General features: G+C 31.6%; 1 protein-coding gene and 1 long non-coding RNA gene across 3 annotated transcripts in view; one reads left to right on the top strand and one right to left on the bottom strand.

Moving 5' to 3' along the window:
• The first annotated feature begins 641 nt into the window (after positions 1–641).
• The window catches only part of LOC136982085 (NACHT, LRR and PYD domains-containing protein 3-like), a 37,434-nt gene continuing 15,195 nt past the window's right edge, over positions 642–22,880 (top strand). Inside the window, exons 1-3 of one of the 2 annotated variants that reach the window (XM_067278504.1) lie at positions 642–977; positions 3,731–3,834; positions 11,723–11,770. In XM_067278504.1, the coding sequence (XP_067134605.1) occupies positions 3,756–3,834; positions 11,723–11,770 (127 nt within the window). In that variant the 5' untranslated portion in view covers positions 642–977; positions 3,731–3,755. Of the gene's footprint in view, positions 978–3,730; positions 3,835–11,722; positions 11,771–22,880 lie in introns of those variants that run through there. The other variant, XM_067278505.1, reaches the window with a different exon arrangement.
• LOC136982080 (uncharacterized) lies at positions 18,662–19,026 on the bottom strand. Its single transcript, XR_010881848.1, has 2 exons — positions 18,910–19,026; positions 18,662–18,808 (listed from the first exon to the last, which is right to left on the bottom strand). It is a non-coding gene; the product is annotated as an uncharacterized lncRNA (long non-coding RNA).

The raw sequence follows: 22,880 nt of genomic DNA, 5'->3' as shown, positions 1-22,880 counted from the left end.
AGCGGGAGGACCCCTGAATAAAAGAGAAATCCCGGTGCCGAGAAGGCAGTTTGTCTGTCATCGGGAGTTGGTCCACCATTAAGAGTTCGCCGATCATTACCACCTCGTCGTAGACCGAGGATTCTGCCGCACTCTAACATTACGCAGTTCTGTGCCGCCAATAATAAAATACCTAGAATAATTTTACCAAAAAAATGTCAAAATTACCTGCGCTAATTGAATAATAAATGAATGGGTATGTCGAAAATAGTACTTTCTTATTTCAAAGAGTACTTATATTCTATATTAAGCTAAATAATGTACATTAATGTCAGAATTAAAAGTACTGTCAGGAAATTAAATTATTTAGGCCTACACTATGCACACCATTAAAAAAATGTAAAAGCAAATAATTTATAGGCTTTTTCACACGTTTTAATAAAATTCGGGAAAAGAAGAAAGAGAAAAACAAATCAATTAATTGGAATACTTTTAACTTTTATACTGTGTAATCGGTACATACCACAATACATAGTTTTATTAAGCTGTACGCAAAATTTATGAATTTATAGTTTCGCAGAAGTTTGTCAAAAGATGGCAGCAGTTAACAGTAAAACTGTTCAAGGTTAAAGTACAGTTTCGTTTTAGAATTGCGTAAAAGTACTTCCTTTAATGTCTGGGTGAAATGTATGCAGTTTGTCTGCTGTTACTACAGTTAAGACAAGGAGATCAACTGCTTCTTAGTAAAATATTTCGAAGGGGATAAAGGTAGACCTTTCTAGTCATTACTTCTGTTGTCGGTTATCGAGTGGATAAGATTATTTATAAAAGTACGAATTCTTCGATCAAAGTTACTTCAGCGATGACGTTGATGCAGTCACGCGCTACTTCAGTAAGCGGAGACATTTATTTGGTATGCCATATTTTCAATTGTATGAAAAGTTAATACAAAAATCAAATACAGCAGGACCTTCACGACTTCAGTTCACATTAAGAAAGTAAGGTTTTTTTCGATATTTTTTAAAATGAATTCATTAAACTATTTCTTTTGAAACTAATTTATGAACGATAGCCTAAAAATTTAAATATTTACAAATTATTTATAAGCTTTATATTACTATAAATCTATTCTTATATCTAATAAATTCTTATCGTTAAATAAAGGAATATCGGGCATAGCGAATACTTATAATTTTAATCGTTGTATTTGCAAAGCTTTCCAATTTTCTCCGCAGATGCTCTGCAATTTAAGATTTTAAGTATACAGAATAGGTCTTTTTATCTGTAAAATGACTTATTTTATACTATTAAAATCTAAAACTCACGTCATAACACACTTTCTCGAACCTCCTTTCGCACGTGTCGAATTACGTTCTATTGGTATTGTATGCACACTGCCTGTATATAAACAGTATTTTTCCATCTATCAAAGATCTGCATATTGATAATGTCGACCTTCTCCGTAAGCAGATCTACAGTAGTAAATGACTAATACGCTTATTAGTTAAATTTTCCTCGGATAAAAAAAGTTGTTTCTCTTTCGTATGCCATTTAATATGTTTATTTACTATGAATCATTTAAAAATTCTTCTATTATCAGCGAATTGTACTTTCCCGCCTGTTATAACGGGAAAAGTACGGCGATCTGGCTAAATTGAATTCCAGATTTTAACATTTTTAAGCTTAGGACAGCTTGAACTTCGAGAAATGAAAAAATTCGGGGATAATTTTTGCATATATCGATGTTTGTATGTGTCAGGCACAATTATGTTTACCCTGTTAAAAGCTTAATAACACCTGTGCTTTGTGTCGAGAATTATTGAAATTTTGCAGGAATGTTTGTTTGTTAGGGTGATTGAATTCATTAAACTTTAGTGGTTAGAGGTCGAGGACGTCGGGAAAGAATCGGGATCGGGTGTATCTGTAGTAGGGTCGAATGTAATGACATTTATTCGTTATTAGCATTTATCATTTTTTTATAAAACTCTTTCCTACTTTCAAACTTAAGCGTTTTGTCATTTTATAATAGTTAAAAATATAAAAATGTTATTTATATAAAATATGATAACAGATGGCGCCACGAAAGTTTTAAATGTTGCCGGGAAAGTTGATCAACTCGTTTCTGGTTTATTTAAACTAGCTGCTCTTAATGTGATCCGTAAAGCCGTGAGTAAGAATATCAAATGTAGACTAAACAATACATTAAGCGACACGGATTAAACTTATCGAAAAATATTATTACTCTTGATTTTACGAGAGGCGTACCGTATTAATTTACACTTTCGAATATACCGCAACCCACATTCCGTCATTTGCCTTGTTATGAAGTTGTGAGGCTTTGGGGGTAAAATAGATTTGAGAAAAAAATAATAACGATTATAACAGATGTATCGTTATCGTCTCTATTATTGTCTGGGCTGCCGTGGGTAACAGTCAACGACACATACGAGCGGTTGAGTAAGAGATCGATGCTTCGTTCACAAGCAACACAACCCATTTATTAGACAATTGACTTACAATAAAAGTCCTATTGTCTCGAAGGGCTGAAGTCTTTCGAGACAATAGTTAAGATACGAGAATTTTTCAATACTTTGTATATTTGTATACAAGGTATTGAAAAATCCTCGTATCTTAACTAACATTTTTGGTTTTTTTTTTTTTTTTTTTTTTTTGCTTATCTTGTCTTATAAAGAATTTCATTTACTAATTTTCTTCCTTATTTACCGTTTGGTTTTAATACTAAAATAATTTTATTTACCTTCTTTTCTTTGTAAAATAGTTATTTTAATTTTAATTAATCGCAAAGATCAAGATTCCTTTTTGTTTGAGTATATAATTAAAAGAATGTTTTTTATCCCAGCCCAGGATCTCACAAAGTTTTCCATTAGCTAGGGCACAGCTATGCGACCAGGTGGCAAAACTAGCCATGGAGTTGAAATGCGTGGAACGGCACAACACGTTTATTCAGCCTATGGAACTATAATTCTAACTGGAGCGGGAATACTCTGTCGCAACCAAACCATATTAACATAATTGTTCTTCACTGTAGAACAAAGCGCCATATTGCGAGGAAAGACTGTTTACTTTCTAAACTCGACGTTAGAAAAAGAAGGTAAAGTTAAAGAATAACATAAAAGTAACAAAGAAAACCATGGGTTAATTATATACAGTGCAGCCGCATTTACTGTAATATGTTTTATCCGTGTAGCCCTCACTTTCAAGTAAAGCTTCGAACTCACTTTACTCGATTTCTACTTAACCAATCTCCTTAAAATTTATTTTATTGGACGGGAAACACTATTATAACAAAAACTATTTATCCGACATTCTAATCAAACCTCTATTATCAGTAGTTTTTGATGCTCCATCTGATTTTTAACACAAAAGTTTCTATGTTGCGCGTATATTCAGTTACATCTTATTAAAAATCTCAAGATCTTTTGAACTCACACTTAAAATAAAAAAATATTATAAATATATTACAATTACCCAAAAGACATAAAATTCTAGTTAGGTATTTAATTATATAACACTTAATTATAAACAGAGAAGCATGCCTAAAAAGGAAGAAACTTCATGAGTGTACAGAAAAATTTTAACTCTTTTATACAATCGTTTATAATTATTTTATGGCTGAAGTTATATTCAAGTGTTATAGTAAGATAAATAGTTATATGTTAACATTAAAATCATATTTTAATAGATTTGAAATAAAACGAACGAATGTGTCAAATGTTTCTGTTTTATACAGAAATCATTCAGGTTGAATTAGAGAAATGGGAGAAGGAGGTGTTTCGAGTGAGGAAAAGAGTCTCGTCGTTTATCCTGTTAATTACAAACAAGTTGCAAATGTAAGTCTGCAAAATTATATTAAATTACAGCGATAATTTCATAACGATCGAAAGTTGATATTTAATTTCGTGCAAGAAACAGAAATATGTAACTTCGTAATTAATAGATTTTAAGTATGGGAAAATATTTAAAACTACTGAAAAGTAAGTAGGGTAAATCAGAGTTTCGTGGTGAGAGCGTGTAATTAATACATAAAGTGGAAAAAATCTTCAGTTATAAATACGTTACATTATATAAAATTTAGGCTAGCTGTCTCTGCTGTTTACGCAGATTTGCTGTAAAAATAGGCGAATAGATAGAATGTTTCTCTTTCTTAATTGGAAAATTCTTTACTCATGTTTACGTCTAGTGTAGCCACGAACATCTCAAGTTAATATTAGCAGACGAATTCTGTTTATTGTGTTTAATACTTCGTGTAGTTTAATAATAAGTCTAACTGCAATCTGTCAAAAATAACAGAATACGTTCTAATACTGAGACCAGTCTGCACTGTTTATCAACTAACCAACACTTGTAATAGTGAGATTATAATTTAGGAAAATATTATATGTTGTTTTATCAAAACTATTTTTCGGGAACCAGTATTACGTCGCTTTGATTTTCTGTTATGATAAGGAAAGAATCTAGCAAGGAGTTACGTAACTTTCCCGGCTTTTGTGAGATAATATTCTAAGATTAACATATTTATTGTTAATCAAAATAAATAAGTAAATCCATATGTGGAGACATCTGATATAAAAATTTAGTTATTGAAATTTCCCATATTATTAATTATTATGAAATAGCAAAAGACTTCATTTTGAGGGTAGAAATAAGTTTAATAAAACACTGTAAATTCTAGCAAGTGAAATCTTCAATGAGTCTGACCCTCGAGAGATATGACACTTCACCATTCTCTGTCTCCCTTGACCTGTCACAAAAAAATTTAATAGAATCAATTCCCATTATATACAGGCTACCGTGCCAAATTTCGTTTCTGTGTCTTCGCTCCATCCTCAGATATTAAGCGAAATAGACACCAACACACATACACATACATTTGTTTGACTTGTTTAGGGTGCAGGAGGTATCGAAACGTGGAGGTTTGCAAAATCTCGGAGGGTCAATTTCACACGATTTCCATTTTTTCTCTTGATACGTATACATAGCAGCCGAGAAAATAACACCAGTTCAGTCAGTTTGTTTAAATAAAATGTATATTCAAACTGCACAGTTCCAGAACATTTATTCACCATTTAACCCTGGTTTATCGTTTAAAAATGATAAACTATAAGTAGTGTTGGAATATACATGATTTAAGTTGTTGATCTGTTGTAATTTCAAACAGTGTATATTAAAATGTTCCGTGTCTAAAATAGCTAATGCAAGTAAACAATTAGCCGAAACGTAATAAATAACTCTTAATGAAGTGTTAAATATTCAGAATGTTTCCTTATATATTAACACGTTACACTGGTGCATTAATATTAAATACAGTTTATATTCTTAATTTCACTTTCTATTAACTGTACTGTAAATTAATAACAAAAAAATAATGTATATATATATATTACTTAACAGGCAACGTATGGAGTGACGCAGAATGAAAATGTATTGAAAATGAAGATGAAGAAAGAAAAGGTAAGTGAGTGTCTTGAAAATAAAGACACAAGAGCATAATAATTATAGTTCTAATTTCTGAGTCACCTGTGGTACCAATATCTGTAATTAATCTATCATTTTAAATACATTACTAGATAATTAACTATGTTTTTATTACAATATAAACAATTTAAAGCGTTATAACAATTAAATAATAGAATATGCTATTAATTAAGTCAAAATTAAAACAATTGATTAAATTAGACGAATTTAAACAGTTTCTCGAAGACATGGCTTCTGTACCGATTCATTCAGCATACAAATCACTTGTATTTAGTATTTCTTTCTAGTGGACAAAATGTCACGTTAATTTGTGTATTTACTTGTTTTATTTTTTACATACTCACGTCGATACGTAAGAGCGATACGACAGTGAACTTTATAAAAAATCTTACCATAAAAATGGACGGAATTTTCTTATAATTCTTAATTCACAAACAAAATACAAACAAGACGAAATTTTATTAATTATTATTATTTTTTTATAGAAATGTTGAAGAGTTGCCGCCAGATGTTGAAAAACAAATACAGAACATACTTTTCCTACATGAGATCCTTTTTGTGGGAAGGCAAACAGAACGATTTTCCACTAAAGGATTATTTCGTAGAATTGATAGTAGAAAAGGCAGATTTATTTGGGAAGAAAAGGAAAGAAAAAATAAGCTTAAAAGAGATATTTTCCATTCAACAAAATGGACACCAAACTATTCTAGTTACGGGGAATCCCGGTTATGGCAAATCAACTTTGTGCAAGAAAATTGTGTACGATTGGGCATCCACGAACTACCTCAAACACTTTGATTTAACTTTTATTGTGATTTTACGAGAATTAGGTAATAAAAGCGTGAACGATGTAATACTGGACAACATGCATGAACACCCGACAACTGACAAAAATCTGAAATTACAATATAAACAACTGAATATTTCAGTGCTTTTGGATGGATTCGATGAGATTGTAGAAAAATCTAAAATTCTAAAATTTATAAGAGAAGAATCTTTTTATATTTCTCGTCGAATGACGATTGTGGTTACCAGTCGACCTCAAGCAGCAGAAGACATTAGGGAGGACATAAACGTGAGATTTTCCATAGAAGGGTTTTCTCCAGAATATCAAAAGAAGTATATTAAATTAATGTTTAGAGAAGACGAGAAAAAAGCAAACGAACTTTTTTCTAAACTGAATGAAGACTACTTCTATGCAGAAATAGCAGAATGTCCTCTAATGCTGCACATGTTGTGTTGCCTTCATCAGAGTGGAGAAACCGAAAAACTTGAAACTGTGACTGATTTATACATCCGAATATTCTCTCTCATAACTGAACGTTATGTTAGAAAAACAAATCAGCAGGACAAGTTTGAAAGAGGAAAATATTTTGTGGGAGAAAATTTGTTAGTTAATTTTGCATTTATATTCGCGGTGATGTACTTCCCTATCACATTAGAACACTTCAGGAAGTGGTTTTCGAAAGATGAATATAATTTTATTATGGGACTGGACATTCTGACTCTCGATTCCATTTCTCAATGCGATAATGTAATTCAATACAGTTTCGTACATCGCACATTTAGCGAATTTCTTTCGGCTTTATTCAGATATGTCGAAGATTCCCCATTCCCAAGTCATAATTGTGTTGTGCAATTATTTTTATTGGGATTTTATAAGGATAAACCATTAGACATAAAGGTCTTAGAAGATATAGAAGGGACAATGTTCTCTCCTGAATTCCTGCTTCGCGCTCGCAAAGAAATTAAACTGAAAACAAACTGGGAGCGATTCTGTTCTAATGCCAATGTAATTCTTTATTCTCCGTACTGTTTTATTTCTCTCCGAAAGTTACTGAAGTGGTATGAATTCAAGACGTTATATTTTTATTTCGATGAGACATTTGAATGTATGAGGAAAGAATACAATGATGCAATTCTCTATTTGAACAACTGTAGTTTTTCGAATAATACGAAGATTTATCTTCTTCTCACACTTGACACTAAGATTACGCTGGAGAGAAATATATGTGATATTAGAGAAATTGTTTCGCACGTGATCGATTTCATTAATGTAATAACCACGAATAATTTGGACATTTTTCTTATTGGTTTCATATTTCTTGACTATATATATATGTTCATGGAACTCCATGATGTCAAGAGATTCACGAATGTAAATCTCAATTTGAATTTGTCTGACGACCAGCTGAAATTATTAAATGTAAGTGAAGACGAAAAATTGGTTGCATTGGAAGTTGAAGTAATCGAAGGTGGTCCTGACAAATATATTATATCATTGGAGCAATACGAAACTTTACGTGATCATATTGTACTTGAATCTGCGAATAAACAAAATTCATATTGTGTGATGATGTAGACGAGTGTAAAATAAACGACAGAGTTTTGAAATGACAGAATGGTATAAACTGTATTTATAAAATGGCGTGTAATTTTCAGTGGCGAAGCTCAATGTGCTGAAATGAGTAAGCTGAAACATTAAACGATGAGAATCGTCAGGTAAAGCAATTTTGTGAGTTTACAACAGGGATATCCAACCCGCTCCCCGCGTGCCGTATGCGGCCCAAGGCAAGTTCCAATGCGGCCCAATAAACTTGTAAACAAAACCGAGAGATTTTTTATTATTTATTTATTTATTTCAATGGCATAAACCTCAAAAAAGAAGTTACACAAAGCCATAAATATTTATGCATATTTTATTTTTGAGTGGAAAGGAAATATTTTCAAATACTTGGAAATGTGTGAATGGGGAAGGAATATTAAATAAAGCTGGAGTTGATTATACACCCAAATTCGGGGAAAGGAGACAAAGGCAAAAAGATAAAAAGTAGTGTGAAAGGTTAAATAGATCTTCTGTTCTGAAAATATTGACCCTTAATTTTTCAACCTTTCTTACTTTATCTTTTGGCCTTTCTCTCCTTTCCCTGCATTTAAGTCTATAATCCTTTGAGTCCCTACTCCAGCTTTATTTAATATTGCTTCTAACGTTGCAAGATTTGGCTACTTTGCGCCAAATTCCTTTTTTTCGTTTGGTGTAAAAAATATCATTTGGCGCATTGGCTAATTTTTGGGGTACATGAGGTCGGGTAATCTTCCGTTGATCATCTACTGACTCGCAAAATTTCCAAATGGGAGAACTACGAACCGAGAACGTCACGTCCTGGTATCGCGCGTTTTTATACATTTAACCCTCGATTTCTCCTTTTGATTGTCCTCTTCTCGAAAGGTTTTGAATTGTCACCTGGTGATAATTCAAAACCTTTCGGGTGCGCGAGAGAAATAAATTTCTTCCTCACGATTCCTCTTTAACTACATTTCCCTCGACTTTTGCTTTTTCTACACAATTCATCTTTTGTTTTCGTTTCTTATTGAAAAATTAGTTATAACAGTCTATAATAATGTGTGGCCTTAAAATACTGTTACGAATTCATATACATTAGAGGCTGTTCATAAATTACGTCCACACTGGACGGGAAGGCGAAGATTATGACAAGTGGGACAAAGTCGAACAAGGGGTAAAGGCAAGGGGTCGAGTTCAATGGACATTCGTTTAATTTCTTTAAATTCTATACAGTGTACGCATTTTGTTATATTTATTTCCAACTTTTTTCTATGTTTCCTTTGTACTTACAGCGTTTGTCATTGATAATAAAAAAAAAAAAATTGGGGACAAAGGCAGAGAAAGAGTAAAAATTTGAAGAAAAATGGTGACGGAGTTTTTGAGCATTCCCTTATATAAAATTACATTGTTTTTGGAGTGATGTTACCGATTATTGAGTAACAACAACTATTTATTAAACTTGTTATTTTCGAATCGATAATGCTTTCAACGTCGCAAAGTGATGTGACGAAATTTACTGATAACGTCGTTCAGTCACGCGCTACTTGAGTGAACCGACACATATTTTTATAGGCCTTAACACTTCGGAAAAGTAAGTTATTTTGATATTTTTTAAAATGAATTCGTTAAACTATAATATCTTTTTTGTGTAAGTTATGCATAAATATTTAAGTATTAAAAAATTATTTATAAGATATGTATTACTTTATAGCTAATCTGTTACTATACGCAATACACATTTTTCGTTGAATAAACTAAACTGGAACATAGTGAATGCGTTAGATTTAATACTTATACTTCTCCCGATTGTAATTATTAAGATTTCATACTTTCACTGAAAATTCGAAACAGTTTAAGAATAGGATTTCAACTGTACAGAATGTAACAGTTTCATTTGTAAAATGTCTGACTGTGTTGTATGAGAAACTTCCACATTTCACAAGTAAAAAAATCACGTCGTAACTCACTGGAAACTTTTATCACATTGTCTTGAAATTGCAAGCATGCAGTCTGAGCAGCAATAATAAATTTTCAAGACCTATTACTGTATAAAACGTAGAATTATATCATGAAAGTATTGTTTAGCCTTTACATCTATACAATATGTACCGATTACAATAATACTCTAGTATTAAAAAATTACTTGTCTATTGGTGCAGGAGAATTCGACTACTACAACATCTTAAAGTCCTGTTTACGTTCAGTTATATTCGAGTGTTATAGTAAAGTAAATAGTTATATGTTAACTTTAAAATCATATTTCAATAGATTTGAACTGAAACAAACAAATGCGTCAAATGTTTATATTTTTAACAGAAATAATTCAGGTTGAATTTCAAAAAAATGTCAGAAGCAAAAGATTCAAGTGAGGAGAACAATGAAATCGCAGGAGCAGAAGTTTCAAGTGAGGAAAAGAGTATCGTGGTTTATCCAGTAAATCACAAACAAGTTGCAAATGTAAGTCCGCAAAATACATTTCGGTTTAATTTAAATTATAGTTTCACTTAAATTAAATTATATTGATAATTTTATAGTGATTAAAACATTTTGTTTCATTCCTTGCAAGAAACTTAAATATGGAACTGCATAATTATAAGATGTTAAATGTGAGAAAATGTTTTTAACTATTAAAAACTAAGTAGGGTAATTCACAATTTCGTGGTGAGCACGTGCAATTAGCGCATAAACTGAAAATAATATCCAGTTATGAATATGTGTTAGTTAAAAGCCATGCTTGCAGTGTCTTCTGTTTACGCGCATTTGCTTCAAAAATAGGCGTATAGATGGAATGTTTCTCTCATTGACTTGCAAAATTATTTACACATATTTACGTTTCAAGACACTTATTTTAGGATATTGATGCCATGCAAAAATAAAATATTTACTTTTTAATGAGTTGCATTCATTTAAAATATATAAATATATACTGTATATAATAGAAGACAAAAGAGCGATGATTTCTTTATTCTTTCACTCTTTCTGCTTTGTCGGCACTACGAGGCCATTTTATCAAGCCCGTTACGTGTTTGGACTGGTCCGATATGGGACGTCCAATGGTGAGAAGTAGAGACTGACAAATTAGGCTCAAACCATCCTCGAAAAGTTCCTGGTGTTGTTCGCCCGGATCCAATCCCGGGTACACCAGAGCGATAAAATGACGTTCCGCTATTCGGCCGTCAAATAGAAAACAATGATTTTCAAAAATAATAGACATTGTTACTTTAATAACTATTTAATTAGGCTAAATTTTAACTGATTTAAAATAATCTAACAATAATACGTAATAAATAATAATTGTATTACTAATAAAACTGAATTTGAAATAAAGAAAACACAAACGGCTTTCATGAATATTTTGTGGTATTATCGTCTTTTGAATCATGTTGTGGAAAATAATAACTTTTTCTTATTCGAAATTGCAGAAAACCAAACCAATTGCTAACAAGTAAAATCTTCATTGAGTTTGACCCTCTTGAGATATAACACGTGACCACTCTTTATCTCTCAATCCTTTTGACCTTCTACAACCAAAATTTAATCGAATCAATGCTAATATATACTGCTTCCGAAACTTTTATTCTCATTTAACCCTGGTTTATCGTATAAGGATGATAAACTAAGAGTAGTGTTGGCATATACTTGATTTCAGTTATGATCTGTTGTAATTTCAAACAGTGTCTGTTAAAATGCTCCGTGTCAAAAATAGCTTATGCAAGTAAATTATTAGCTAGAACTTAATAATTGAATCTTCTTATAAACTATTAAATGTTCAGAATGTTTCCTTATACAGCAACACGTTACTGTGGTGCCTTAATACAGTATATATTATTAATTTACCTTTCTATTAACTGTACTGTAAACTAATTACAAAAGAATAATATATATGTATTACTTAACAGGCAGCGTATGGAATGATGCAAAATGAAAATATACTTAAAGAACTATTAAAGGGTGAGTGTTTTTCAATATCTTATTTTATAAATGAAACTTTTTCGTTGTTATAATACAAGAGATTCTGAAAAATTCATTTGCTTTCTGGCTATACCCTTTTCTTTGTCAGTTTCAAATATGGCCTAATAATTGATCAGTTGTATTGTTGATAGAGTAAAGAATATGTTTAGTGCTTAAATTTGTTTAACGTTCGTCATTTTATTTTCTGAAGAAAAAGATAATTATCGGAAATAACTATTATTTTCAACTTTTAAGTATAAGGACAGAGATTTGGAAACAAATATGCCAAAAATGAAAACACCGATATTCACATAAATTGTTGTAGATAGATAAGACAATAATTTACTGATATTAAATTGTAACGTTTTAATATATTTGTACAGAGATTTTTTTAAGAACAAAAATGTTCCCTATTATATATTTACACAGCTTAATTTTTAATATCATGTAACTGATATTAGGTTAAACTTATAAAATAATGAATAATAGCTTAAATTTATCTATGTATACTAGTACATTATCAATTAACAGGACTTATTATACTGGAAACTATGGATGCAGATATTTAGTCATACTGATCAGAAATAATAATTTTTATTTAGTTCACCTGTACACATACACTTTAAGCTTGTGTTTCGGACTTGTTCGTCCCTCCTCAGCAGGCATTCAAATAGCACTTTCTACAAAATTAACAATTAAAATGTTTTTTGTTACAATTACAAATAAAAATAAAAGAAGAAAATTATGACATAACAGAGGAAAAAAGGTGTCGTATATTCATTTAATTGCAATTGTAACCCAAAGAAAATTAAAAATTAGATTAAGCGAGCATATTAGAGCAATAAAAGGAAATTATGCAAATTCAGCAGTGGCTGAACATTGCAATAAGGAAGGTTGTGCAATAGATTTAAACACTGTTAAAATAAGGAAAAAAGAAGAAAATAATTTTTAACGACAGTTATATGAACATATAAATATAATCAGACAAACAGAAAGAATAAACAACAACACCGGAAGGGAAATCCACCAATCCTGGAGAAGCATTATAGAAGGGGGAGGGAAGTGAAAGCATAAAAGGAGAAATTTAAAATGAATTGTAATCATAGTTTAAGTAGAAACGAATAACACATAATGTAAGTAGACAATGTAGAAGCAAGCTTAAACACAAGCTTAAAGTGTATGTGTACAGGTGAACTAAATAAAAAATATTATTTCTGATCAGTATGACTAAATATCTGCATCCATAGTTTCCAGTATAATAAGTCCTGTTAATTGATAATGTACTAGTATACATAGATAAATTTAAGCTATCATAAAGGACACAAAGGCATAATAATTTAATGAATAATAATTTCAGTGGAGAATTATAATCAATCTTTGACGATGCTCAATAACTGTACACAAGTTCACGTTGGTCCAAAAATAGAAATTCATGTAGAAGAATCGAAAAGAAATTTTTCAGAGAAAGAAGATGAAGAAAGGAAAGGTAAGTGAGTGTCTTTAAAATAAAGATACAAGAGCATAATAATTATAGTTCTAATTTCTGAGTCACTTGAAGTACCAACATCTGTAATTAATCTACCATATTAATTATATTATTAGATAATTAACTATGTAACCGCATTACGTGAATTCTTTAATTTTATAAAGAGTTTTTTTATAAAGTTTACATTCATAAAAACAAGTTGTAATTTGCGTCGACGATTTTACTATTAATTAAATATTACAAGCAAAATGAAGTGTTGGACGATTCGAGCAAACTTTTCCGTTTGTATTAAAATATGAATAATTCACAGCGAACTATTTATTGAATTACAATTAACACATTTCTTCAAATAATATTAGTTATCTGAGTTCATTTGAAATCAGTTTCAGTATCTATTTATGGGTTCCTGCAGAGGAACATAAAGGGCCATATCCTAATGACTGTTTTATAAAGTAAATGTACTTTTTTTCCTGTAAATACATTTTAACAGTTGTACCAGCGCTCGAAGACATGGCTTCTGTACCGTTTTATTTAGCACACAAGTCATTTTCATTCATTATTTTTTTTTTATTGGAGAAAATATCACGTTAATCTGTGTATTTACTTGTTTCATTTTTCGAAGCCCTTAACGATTTTCGTTAAAACTTCGTTAAAACGTATAAATCACAGGACGATAGAATTTTTTTAAAAATTTTACAATGGAAATATGTGAAAGTTCTTATTAAAAATAATTCCTAATTTGCAAATAAAATATGTAAACATGATATGTTATTAATTATTGTTTTACTTTATAGAAATGTTGAAGAGTATCTGCCAGATGATGAAACACAAGTACACTACCAACTTTTCCTACATGAGGTCCTTTTTGTGGGAGAACAAGAGGAAAGATTTTCCATTAAAGGATTATTTCGTAGAATTGACTGTAGTGAAGGCAGATTTATTTGGAAAGAAAAGTGGAGAGAAAATAAGCTTGAATGAGATATTTTCTATACAACAAGATGAACACCAAACTATTTTAGTTACTGGAGATCCCGGTTATGGTAAAACAACTCTGCGCAAAAAAATTGCGTACGATTGGGCATCCACCAATTATCTGCAACATTTTCAATTAACTTTTATTGTAATTTTACGAGAATTAGGTAATATAAGTGTAAAGGATGCATTACTCGATGACATGCATGAATTGTCACCAACTAATAAAGATTGGATTCGACAAAACATGCAACGGAATATTTTAGTGATATTAGACGGGTTCGATGAGATTGTAGAAAAATCTAAAATTATGAAATTTATAAGAGAAGAATCGTTTTATATTTCTAGTCGAATGACGATTGTGGTTACCAGTCGACCTCAAGCAGCAGAAGACATCAGGGAAGACATGAACACGAGGTTCTCCATAGAAGGGTTTTCTTCAGAATATCAAGAAAAATACATTCAATTGATGTTTACTGAAGACAAGAGTAAAGCAAGCGATCTTATTGAAAAAGTAGAAAGTAACGACTTTTACAGAGGAATAGCACAATGTCCTCTGATGCTACACATGTTGTGTTGCCTTCATAAGAATGGAGAAATTGAAAAACTTGAAACTATGACTGATTTATACATCCGAATATTCTCTCTCATAACTGAACGTTATGTTAGAAAATCAGTTCAGAAAGGTAAGTTTAAAAGAGGAAAATATTTTGTGGGAGAAAACTTGTTAGTGAGATTCGGAAAACTATGCGAAGGTGTACACACCATCAGTTCAGAAGACTTGAGGAAATGTTTTTCGAAAGAAAACGAATATAAATTTATTATGGGACTGGACATTCTCACACTCGATTCCTTTTCTGAATATGATAATACAATGGTATACAGTTTTGTACATCGTACATATAGCGAATTTCTTTCAGCTTTATTCAGATATGTGAGTTTTACTCCATTACCGTATAATATTAATATTATTGAATTGTTATATTTATTTGGATTTTATAAGGATAAACGTTTACCCGAGAAGGTCTTAACACATATACACGAAACAATATTTACTCCTGAATACCTGCATCGCGCTCGGGAAGAAATCAAACTGAAAACAAATTGGGAACAATTCTGTTCTAATGCCAAAGTAATTGTTTTTTCTTGGTATAATTTTTTGAGTCTCCGGGAGTTATTAAACTACTATGAATTCAAAACGTTATATTTTTGTTTCGATAAATCACTGCTACTTTCGTTTTACGAACAAGATGACAGTATCAAAAAAAAACTTGCCGATTCATTCTTCTATAGTTTGTCGAATACTAGGACGATTTATTTTGTCCTCCCCTCTGAGTTTCTCAATATGGAATTCGTAGTCAATATCAGAGAAACTGTTTTGTACGTGCACGATTTCATTAATGTACCAGTGCTCGTCCGTCGATTTTATTAATGTACCAGTGCATGTACCAATCACAAATAATTTCGAATTTTTTCTTATTGGCACAAAATTTTTCATAGAGTCAAAATTCCGCAGATTCACAAATGTAAATTTCAATTTGAATTTGTCTGACAAACAGTTGATATTATTAAAAGTAAGTGAAAATAAAAAATTGGTTGCATTGGAAGTTGAAGAAACCGAAGGAATTACTGAAAGATATATTATTTCTTTTCAGTAATACGAAACTTTACGTGATTATACTGAATTTAAATATGCGTATAAACAGAAGTCATTACTCGAAGTCTGCGAGTAAACGAATTTTTGGACAAATTTGAGTATTTTATAAATATAACGACAGTGTTTACAAGACAACAATACCTTGTGTTTAGTTCCCGAGAGTTCAAATATACTTTGCTAGAGGATAATTTTTTAATAGTAATTATTAAAACAATGATTTTTCTAACGTTGGAAACATTATATTTTCAATTATTCTTGCATTCCTAAACATAAAACAATAAAATGTATTTGTTTTGTATTAAGACGAATACGCACTAGGGTTTCTCCAACGGGATCCAGGATTCTGGCTGTATTTTTAACACGGGAAATATCTCGAAAAAATTTTTTTATCCGGTGAAATCCCGCAAGATTTTTAAAAATTCACTTATTTCTCATTTTGTGTTAAAGTTGAAAAAATTTTGCAAATAGAAAGTATAATTAATCCAAAAACTGTCAAAATACATTTGAATTTATTAACTTTAAGCGTAATATCTGGAATAATTGTGCTTATGCTGTCTTAATTTTTAACCATGCCCAGTAGCTTTAATTACTGCGTAATGCCAGGTTGTGAAAATTGGGCAAGGATACAAACGAGTACAAAGTATGCAAGTATGAGGTTTTCTTTCATAAACCTGACTATTAAAGTCAAACGAACTGCCGAATTATCGGGCTGTAAGCTCGATGCCGCTATTCAAGCAGCCAAGGTAAATAGATCAAGAATACTTGAGATCAAAAGAAGTACTGCAGCGCATTTCGAAAACCAACTAGAAATCTTCCGGGAAACAGATGAAAAAGCACATAAACATGTCTTCTCTTGAAAGCATTAAAGACGATTCCACTCACATCAATTGAATGGAAAAGTGCATTCTCGGTAGCGGGACTTTTTATTACTAAAATGGAACCAGAGCGAGTGATCAAAGTAAGTATCGACTATCTTTGCTTTTTAAAATCTTATTATAAAAATTCACTATAATATTTTGTATTACGTGTTATTTAAATATCGAAAGTTAACTTATAACTTAGAAGTTTGATCTAACAAGTAAGTTCATTTTTTTCTTTAAATTTTCAACTCAATTCAAAGTAATTTTTTATATATATTTTACACAGCATTATTAATATTATTGTTTTGGAGGTTGCAGAACTCGGAACAAGCAAAAGACCTGGGAAATGAAAAACCCTTATACGCACTGATTGTAGCTTAAGATATACATTAAGAAGACAACGGCGATGGTAGCAGAAAAGAAAACCGGGAAGACAGAAGCTAACAGCTGTATTGATAAGAACGAGATGTAACAAGTAGAAATTTCAGTTATTTAACGGTAGAAGAGATTAGAAAAACGAAACATGACGAACGAGATATCCACGGAATCAAAATCTGCTAACGCAAAAACATTTAATTACAGAAAAAAAGAAATCACTTATTAAGACATTTCTCTGGAGCATTTTGCTTGACTAAAGTGAATGCTGAACACTAGGTAAGCAGGAGACGACCTGTCTGGACTCAGTAAAAATATGGATATGAAAAGGAATGAACAATAAAAACTGAACTGAACAAAAAGAAATGAAACAATTCGGTGGAAAGTGCCAGAGCACAGGAAGATAATACAATAAACAGAAAAAACGAAAATTAAATTTATAGGTTATAGTACTATGCACAATAATTTCGTAAAAACTATCGTCGAACACGAAATTCTCGGAAAGAAAGAGGAAGACAAAGAAAAAATTATCTGTGACAGGTCAAAGCTTATGTGGGGTTCCGAAATTATTTATAGGGTTTGATAAAAGCGAGAAAGATCTGTTCACGTTGTGAGAAGTGGAGGGAATGTGAAGAGCCAAGACTATCGATAGAAACTCAAATCGTTTGGTATGTGGCTTGGGTGGAAATCTCCTAGGTATGGAAAATCCGGGAAATACCTGGAAGATTTATTATAAATTAAATAGAACTCTAGTCTAGAGAAAGCACTTGTTTCATCGACGACAAATAGCTTTAGTAATAGATAAAGTAAGATACTATAATTTTAAAGTGAAGTCTGCCATACTTTGCTAATTGATAATTATAAAAGTTGTAGCAAATTCGTAGAAAATTATTTCATACGTGTTTGAAAATTCTTAACCGTGCGTTAATAGTAGATTTAACAGAAATTGTAATAGAAAAAAGTCACGTTAAACTTCTTACGTCATCTGCTAGACAATACGTGTATCACTAAACACAATACAGTCGGCCTTAAACATTATGACGAAGTGAAAAAATGACGTATTAATGAAAATTTTAAAAATACACAACAAGCAAGGTTGCATGCTAATAATTTTATTTTCTTAAATACGTTAAATTCATATTACATAGTTTAAATTTATAATAATGATGAAATCGATTTGAAATTACATTATGTATTTAATATTTTGTATTATCAGAATATTATTTTTAATCGTCGGTTGTTCCGCAGAATTCTGGCATTTCTGGATTTACAATGCCTCCAAGTAAACCAACTATAATGCTCCCAAGAAGCTGTAGAACACGTTCAAGATCTCTATATAAATCGCCGCAATCATAATCGGGGTCGTTATAAAATCTGTCAAGAAAATATGCCAGGCATTTCAAAACTGCCCTAAGAGCACCGTTAATATAATCGAGGCAATCGAAATCTTTTAGCTCTTTCATGACGCAAGACAAATAATTCGTAATATTATCGAGAAGCCCGCATTCGTTGCTTGCCAATGAATATTCTTTTTCCCAATCCCAATCTTCATCGTCACACGAGTCGCATCTGTCCTCTCGACGAATTGCGCCACCTGCTACGTAGTCATCTAAAAACATTACAATTGCACTAACGTTTAAGCCAAGAAGTTCAAGTTGCCTATAGCATTTTTCCAAATTAGCCCCAAGCTGAGAAAAGAAAAAGGATTATTTTCATATTTAAAACAAAGGAAAAAAAACAAAATAATAAGTTGAGATTATATTAAAATAGAAAAATATATAAAACTTACCTTGTTTTCAGTACAGTGAAAAAAGTCATCCAAACTCAAGTTGCGGAATCCATTCAATATGCCTGATAGGGATATACCTGCTAGAGGCTCACTAGGCCTACCTGATAAAATTCCACTCAAGTGACCTATTCGATTTGAGTCCTTTCTAGAATTGTATTTGTCCTTCACAATTCTTTCTCTCCTCACATCGTCGACAGACTTTTTCTCGCCTTTGTTAAATGAGACATGTTTCTTTATTTTTTTCTTAGATGCTTCGCTGTTTGCTACGATTGAAATTCCTAACAGAATAAATAATCTTTTATTAATTATAATTTATGTCAATTACAATTAGCATAATATTAATTAAAAATTTAACAACATATCTATATTTATAATCGAGACGGGTCGATGATAATAATCAGCGCAAACGGTTAGGAGTTGAAAGTTGAAATTTGGTACACAGTTAGGGTACGTCATGCGAACGTACACTAAGAAGAGAATTTTCGAAATTCCCCCGGGGGTGAGGGACAGGGACCTCATACATCTTTCTTTAACAATACAGCCGGTCATCTATATAACATCTTACAGGGGCAAGATTAAATTGAAATAAAATGAGTCTCGGTTATCATCGGAAGTTCTTATGTAATTGATCAGGACCTCCTGCAATCTTGGATCGCCGTATGTGATGATAACGTTTATCCATCTAACTCCTTTTTCGACATTAAGAAAAGACAGACAGACGACAATATACATTTATAACACAACAATTTTTCCAAATTGCAGCTCACTTATCAATTATAAATTTAAAAATTACAGAATATACTCAACTTACCAACAACGACCAGTAGAAAGAAAGTGGTTTTCATGTTGCTTTCGGTTTGTTGATCGCCGAAATGTGCTTTAATACTAGTCTTCCGTGCCTTTTAACAGCTAAATTCCGCGTAGAATTGTCTGAATTCACCGCTATTTCGCTTCCTTCCTGTCATTCGGAATGTTTGACATCGCAGATGGTATTTTGAATTTAGAATCCAATGAAATTACTTCATTTAATTTACGTAGATTTTGCCCTTCCTTTTACGTTTCATTTCGTATCCGGTCGTAAGCTTCATTAATGATTTTTTTATAATACAGAAAATCTTAAAGTGCACTTAATCGAATTTTTATTAGCAAAACTATTTTTCGTATCGTTAATAATTTAATTGCTTTATATAACATCGTCACCTCTTCTTTCATAGGTACGATGCTGTGTTACACTTTGAATGTTGCCTTACCAGTTCAGAAAATATAAACTGTTTATTAAAAAGTAATTACAGAATGTATTAAGTTTAACTAATTTAAATTAATTTATATTTACAATTAGGGCCTATTTAATTAGAAATTTATTATCTTCTACTTTCCATTTATTGGATTTTAAATTTTCAAATCTTCTATATTAGACTTGTTAATTTTCCAATATTTTGAATAAAGTGAAAAATTAGAAAATTCAATTTTGGCTTAATTAAAATAATATTTAATCGAATTATATTTAGAAATTATTTTAAATCGAATTTTTCAGACAGTTTTCCAACGTTTTCAGACAGTAAACAACAGGTGTTTGTTAACAACTGCTTTTACAGGTTTTCGAGTTTGCATCTATAAAAATCGAAATTTACAATCTCAAATTATATTTCTTAACGTTCTAATATTTTAAACTGAATCAATAATTTAAAACTTCAATAATTGTGGATTAAATAAAATTATTTTAAGAGTTATTTAATTTAATTTTAAATTATTTTAAATCGATAGTTTTAGTGTTAGATCTTCCACGTGTGTAACAGATGTTCGTTAATAACTGCTTTCACATATTCCGAGTTACACCCACTTTGCATCGATAGAAATCGCCATGTTTAATTATTCGAATAAATGCAATTTTTAATATTTAAATTATATTATTAAAATACGAATTAGGCCGAAATATCAATATAAATTAATTTTGTCCTAATTACTTTTAGTAGAAAATACTCGTAATAACTTTCTTTCGTATGTGTTTCGTAGTTTTAAAATATACATACGTTTATATCTTATTTTTTTATTTCTTTTTATTTATTTAAGCATACTGGTTTGACCCATGATGCGGGGGATACAAATATTGATAGGGCAATTAAAACACATTATGTAGTTCAGTGAATTCAACTCAACAATATACACGTGTTTTTTTTAACTGACGATACTCAAAGACATCTGAGAGCAATCTAACTGCCGGACTGTCGCCAAATTTGGGAGAGTGACTAAGGACGACATGGGAAAGAGAATCCGCGAAGAAAAAAGTAGTACCCAAATTCGCCGGTAGGGGTGAATTTGTCGCTGTTGCAGCGAAACAGCTAAGAATTTGCATAACGCGCTGATAACACCTGAAAATGCAAATTCACAATAACGTAATCGACAGCAGCACCACCTAATTTGAGCTTAAAAGACAAGGACAAAAGTCTGAAGCGCATTCCGGATGTCAGCAGAGTTCAACATGCATCTTTCGTTACCTCAACGTGCGTTGCTTGTGAAACTTTATTATCTTGACCAATCGAGCGCACCGTGCGCTCTTCGTAAGTTTAGAACCCGTATCAACTTCCGAAAAGGTCCTCTATCAATTAATGGACTGAAAGACTTGATAAAGAAATTTGAAGAGACAGGATCATGAGCAGTTCGGCCTGGTAGAGGGCGGATACCAATGTCTGCACAGACAGTTAGTGATGTTGCGACTGCACTCGTTGAAGGTTCACAGGGGAACGTTGCTTGTAGTAGCAGCGCCCGGGGAGTTGCACGACAATTGGAAATGGTGCCTTGGACGGTATGGCAAGATCTGCGAAAAGTTCTCAAGTTCTATCCATACAAGATAAGCCGCCTGCAAGAATTAAAACCAATCGACAATGCTACACGGTTGTCATTTGCTCTGACATTTCTTGATGTTTCGCTGCAACAGCGCTAAATTTACCCCTACCGGCGAATTTGGGTACTACTTTTTTCTTCGCGAAATCTCTTTTCCATGTCGTCCTTGGTCACTCTTCCAAATTTGGCGACAGTCCGGCTGTTAGATTGCTCTTTCTCTGCCCTTTTATTGTATCCCTTGTATGACTAACAGCATGTATCTACTATGTACTTTTTGTATCTCTGCCTGGCTGTGCTCAGCAGTGCCAGAGAATAAAGATTATTTGACTGACTGACTGACTGTTAGATTGCTCTACAAATGTCTCTGAGTACCGCCAGTTAAAAAAAAAACACCCTGTAGCCTATAATTGCTATAGTGTTACTTTTATTTAAACGTTTATTTTATTTAATTTGCATATTTATAAAACTAAATTAATTGTTTTCGCTGGAAACTGGCCAGCGCTATCTTCCTCCTCCTTGTTTTCTAATATCCGGATTCAAAGACTGAGAACAATCTTCTTTATGACAGATAGAAGTTTGTCAGTTAGTCTTGATCTGTAAGCCGTTTTATTTCATTTCAGAGCATCGTGGCTGCGGGCCACGGAAAACCACATCGGGGGCCGCTAGTTTGACACTCCTCCTATTATAAATATAACTTCTAAGATACTTACTGTTTGACATTTTCATTGTTGTATTCTTGAACAGATTCAATACAAATCAGAATTCCAGAGCATAAAAAGTTTGTACGTTCAGAAAAAAGAATTGAATTCTTCCTGTTTTTAACCTGTATCAAAGTACACATCGGCCAAGTTTCCTTTTGGCACTTTTATACGACTTCTTCACCAGTGATTTTTCCATTTCCAATTAATAACTTTCCCATAAACCTTTTTTTTCCATTTTAATTTGGGTTAATGTATATCCATACCATAAAAGTATTTAATTAAATTAATGGTGTCGTAAATATTCAGAATGACTACCATCGGACCCCATGAAAACAGATGTAAATTTTAACGTAACTTCCAAAATAATGCTTCAATTTTTACAGGCTGAATTGAGGAAAAATATTAAAAGTCACAAAAAATAATTTAATT

Source organism: Centruroides vittatus, unplaced genomic scaffold, assembly GCF_030686945.1.
Source record: "Centruroides vittatus isolate TY-2023 unplaced genomic scaffold, ASM3068694v2 contig_806, whole genome shotgun sequence".
In the NCBI taxonomy this organism is placed as follows: Eukaryota; Metazoa; Arthropoda; class Arachnida; order Scorpiones; family Buthidae; genus Centruroides; species Centruroides vittatus.
The sequence above is the reverse complement of the archived record's forward strand: the minus strand, read 5'-3'. Positions and strand labels throughout refer to the sequence as shown.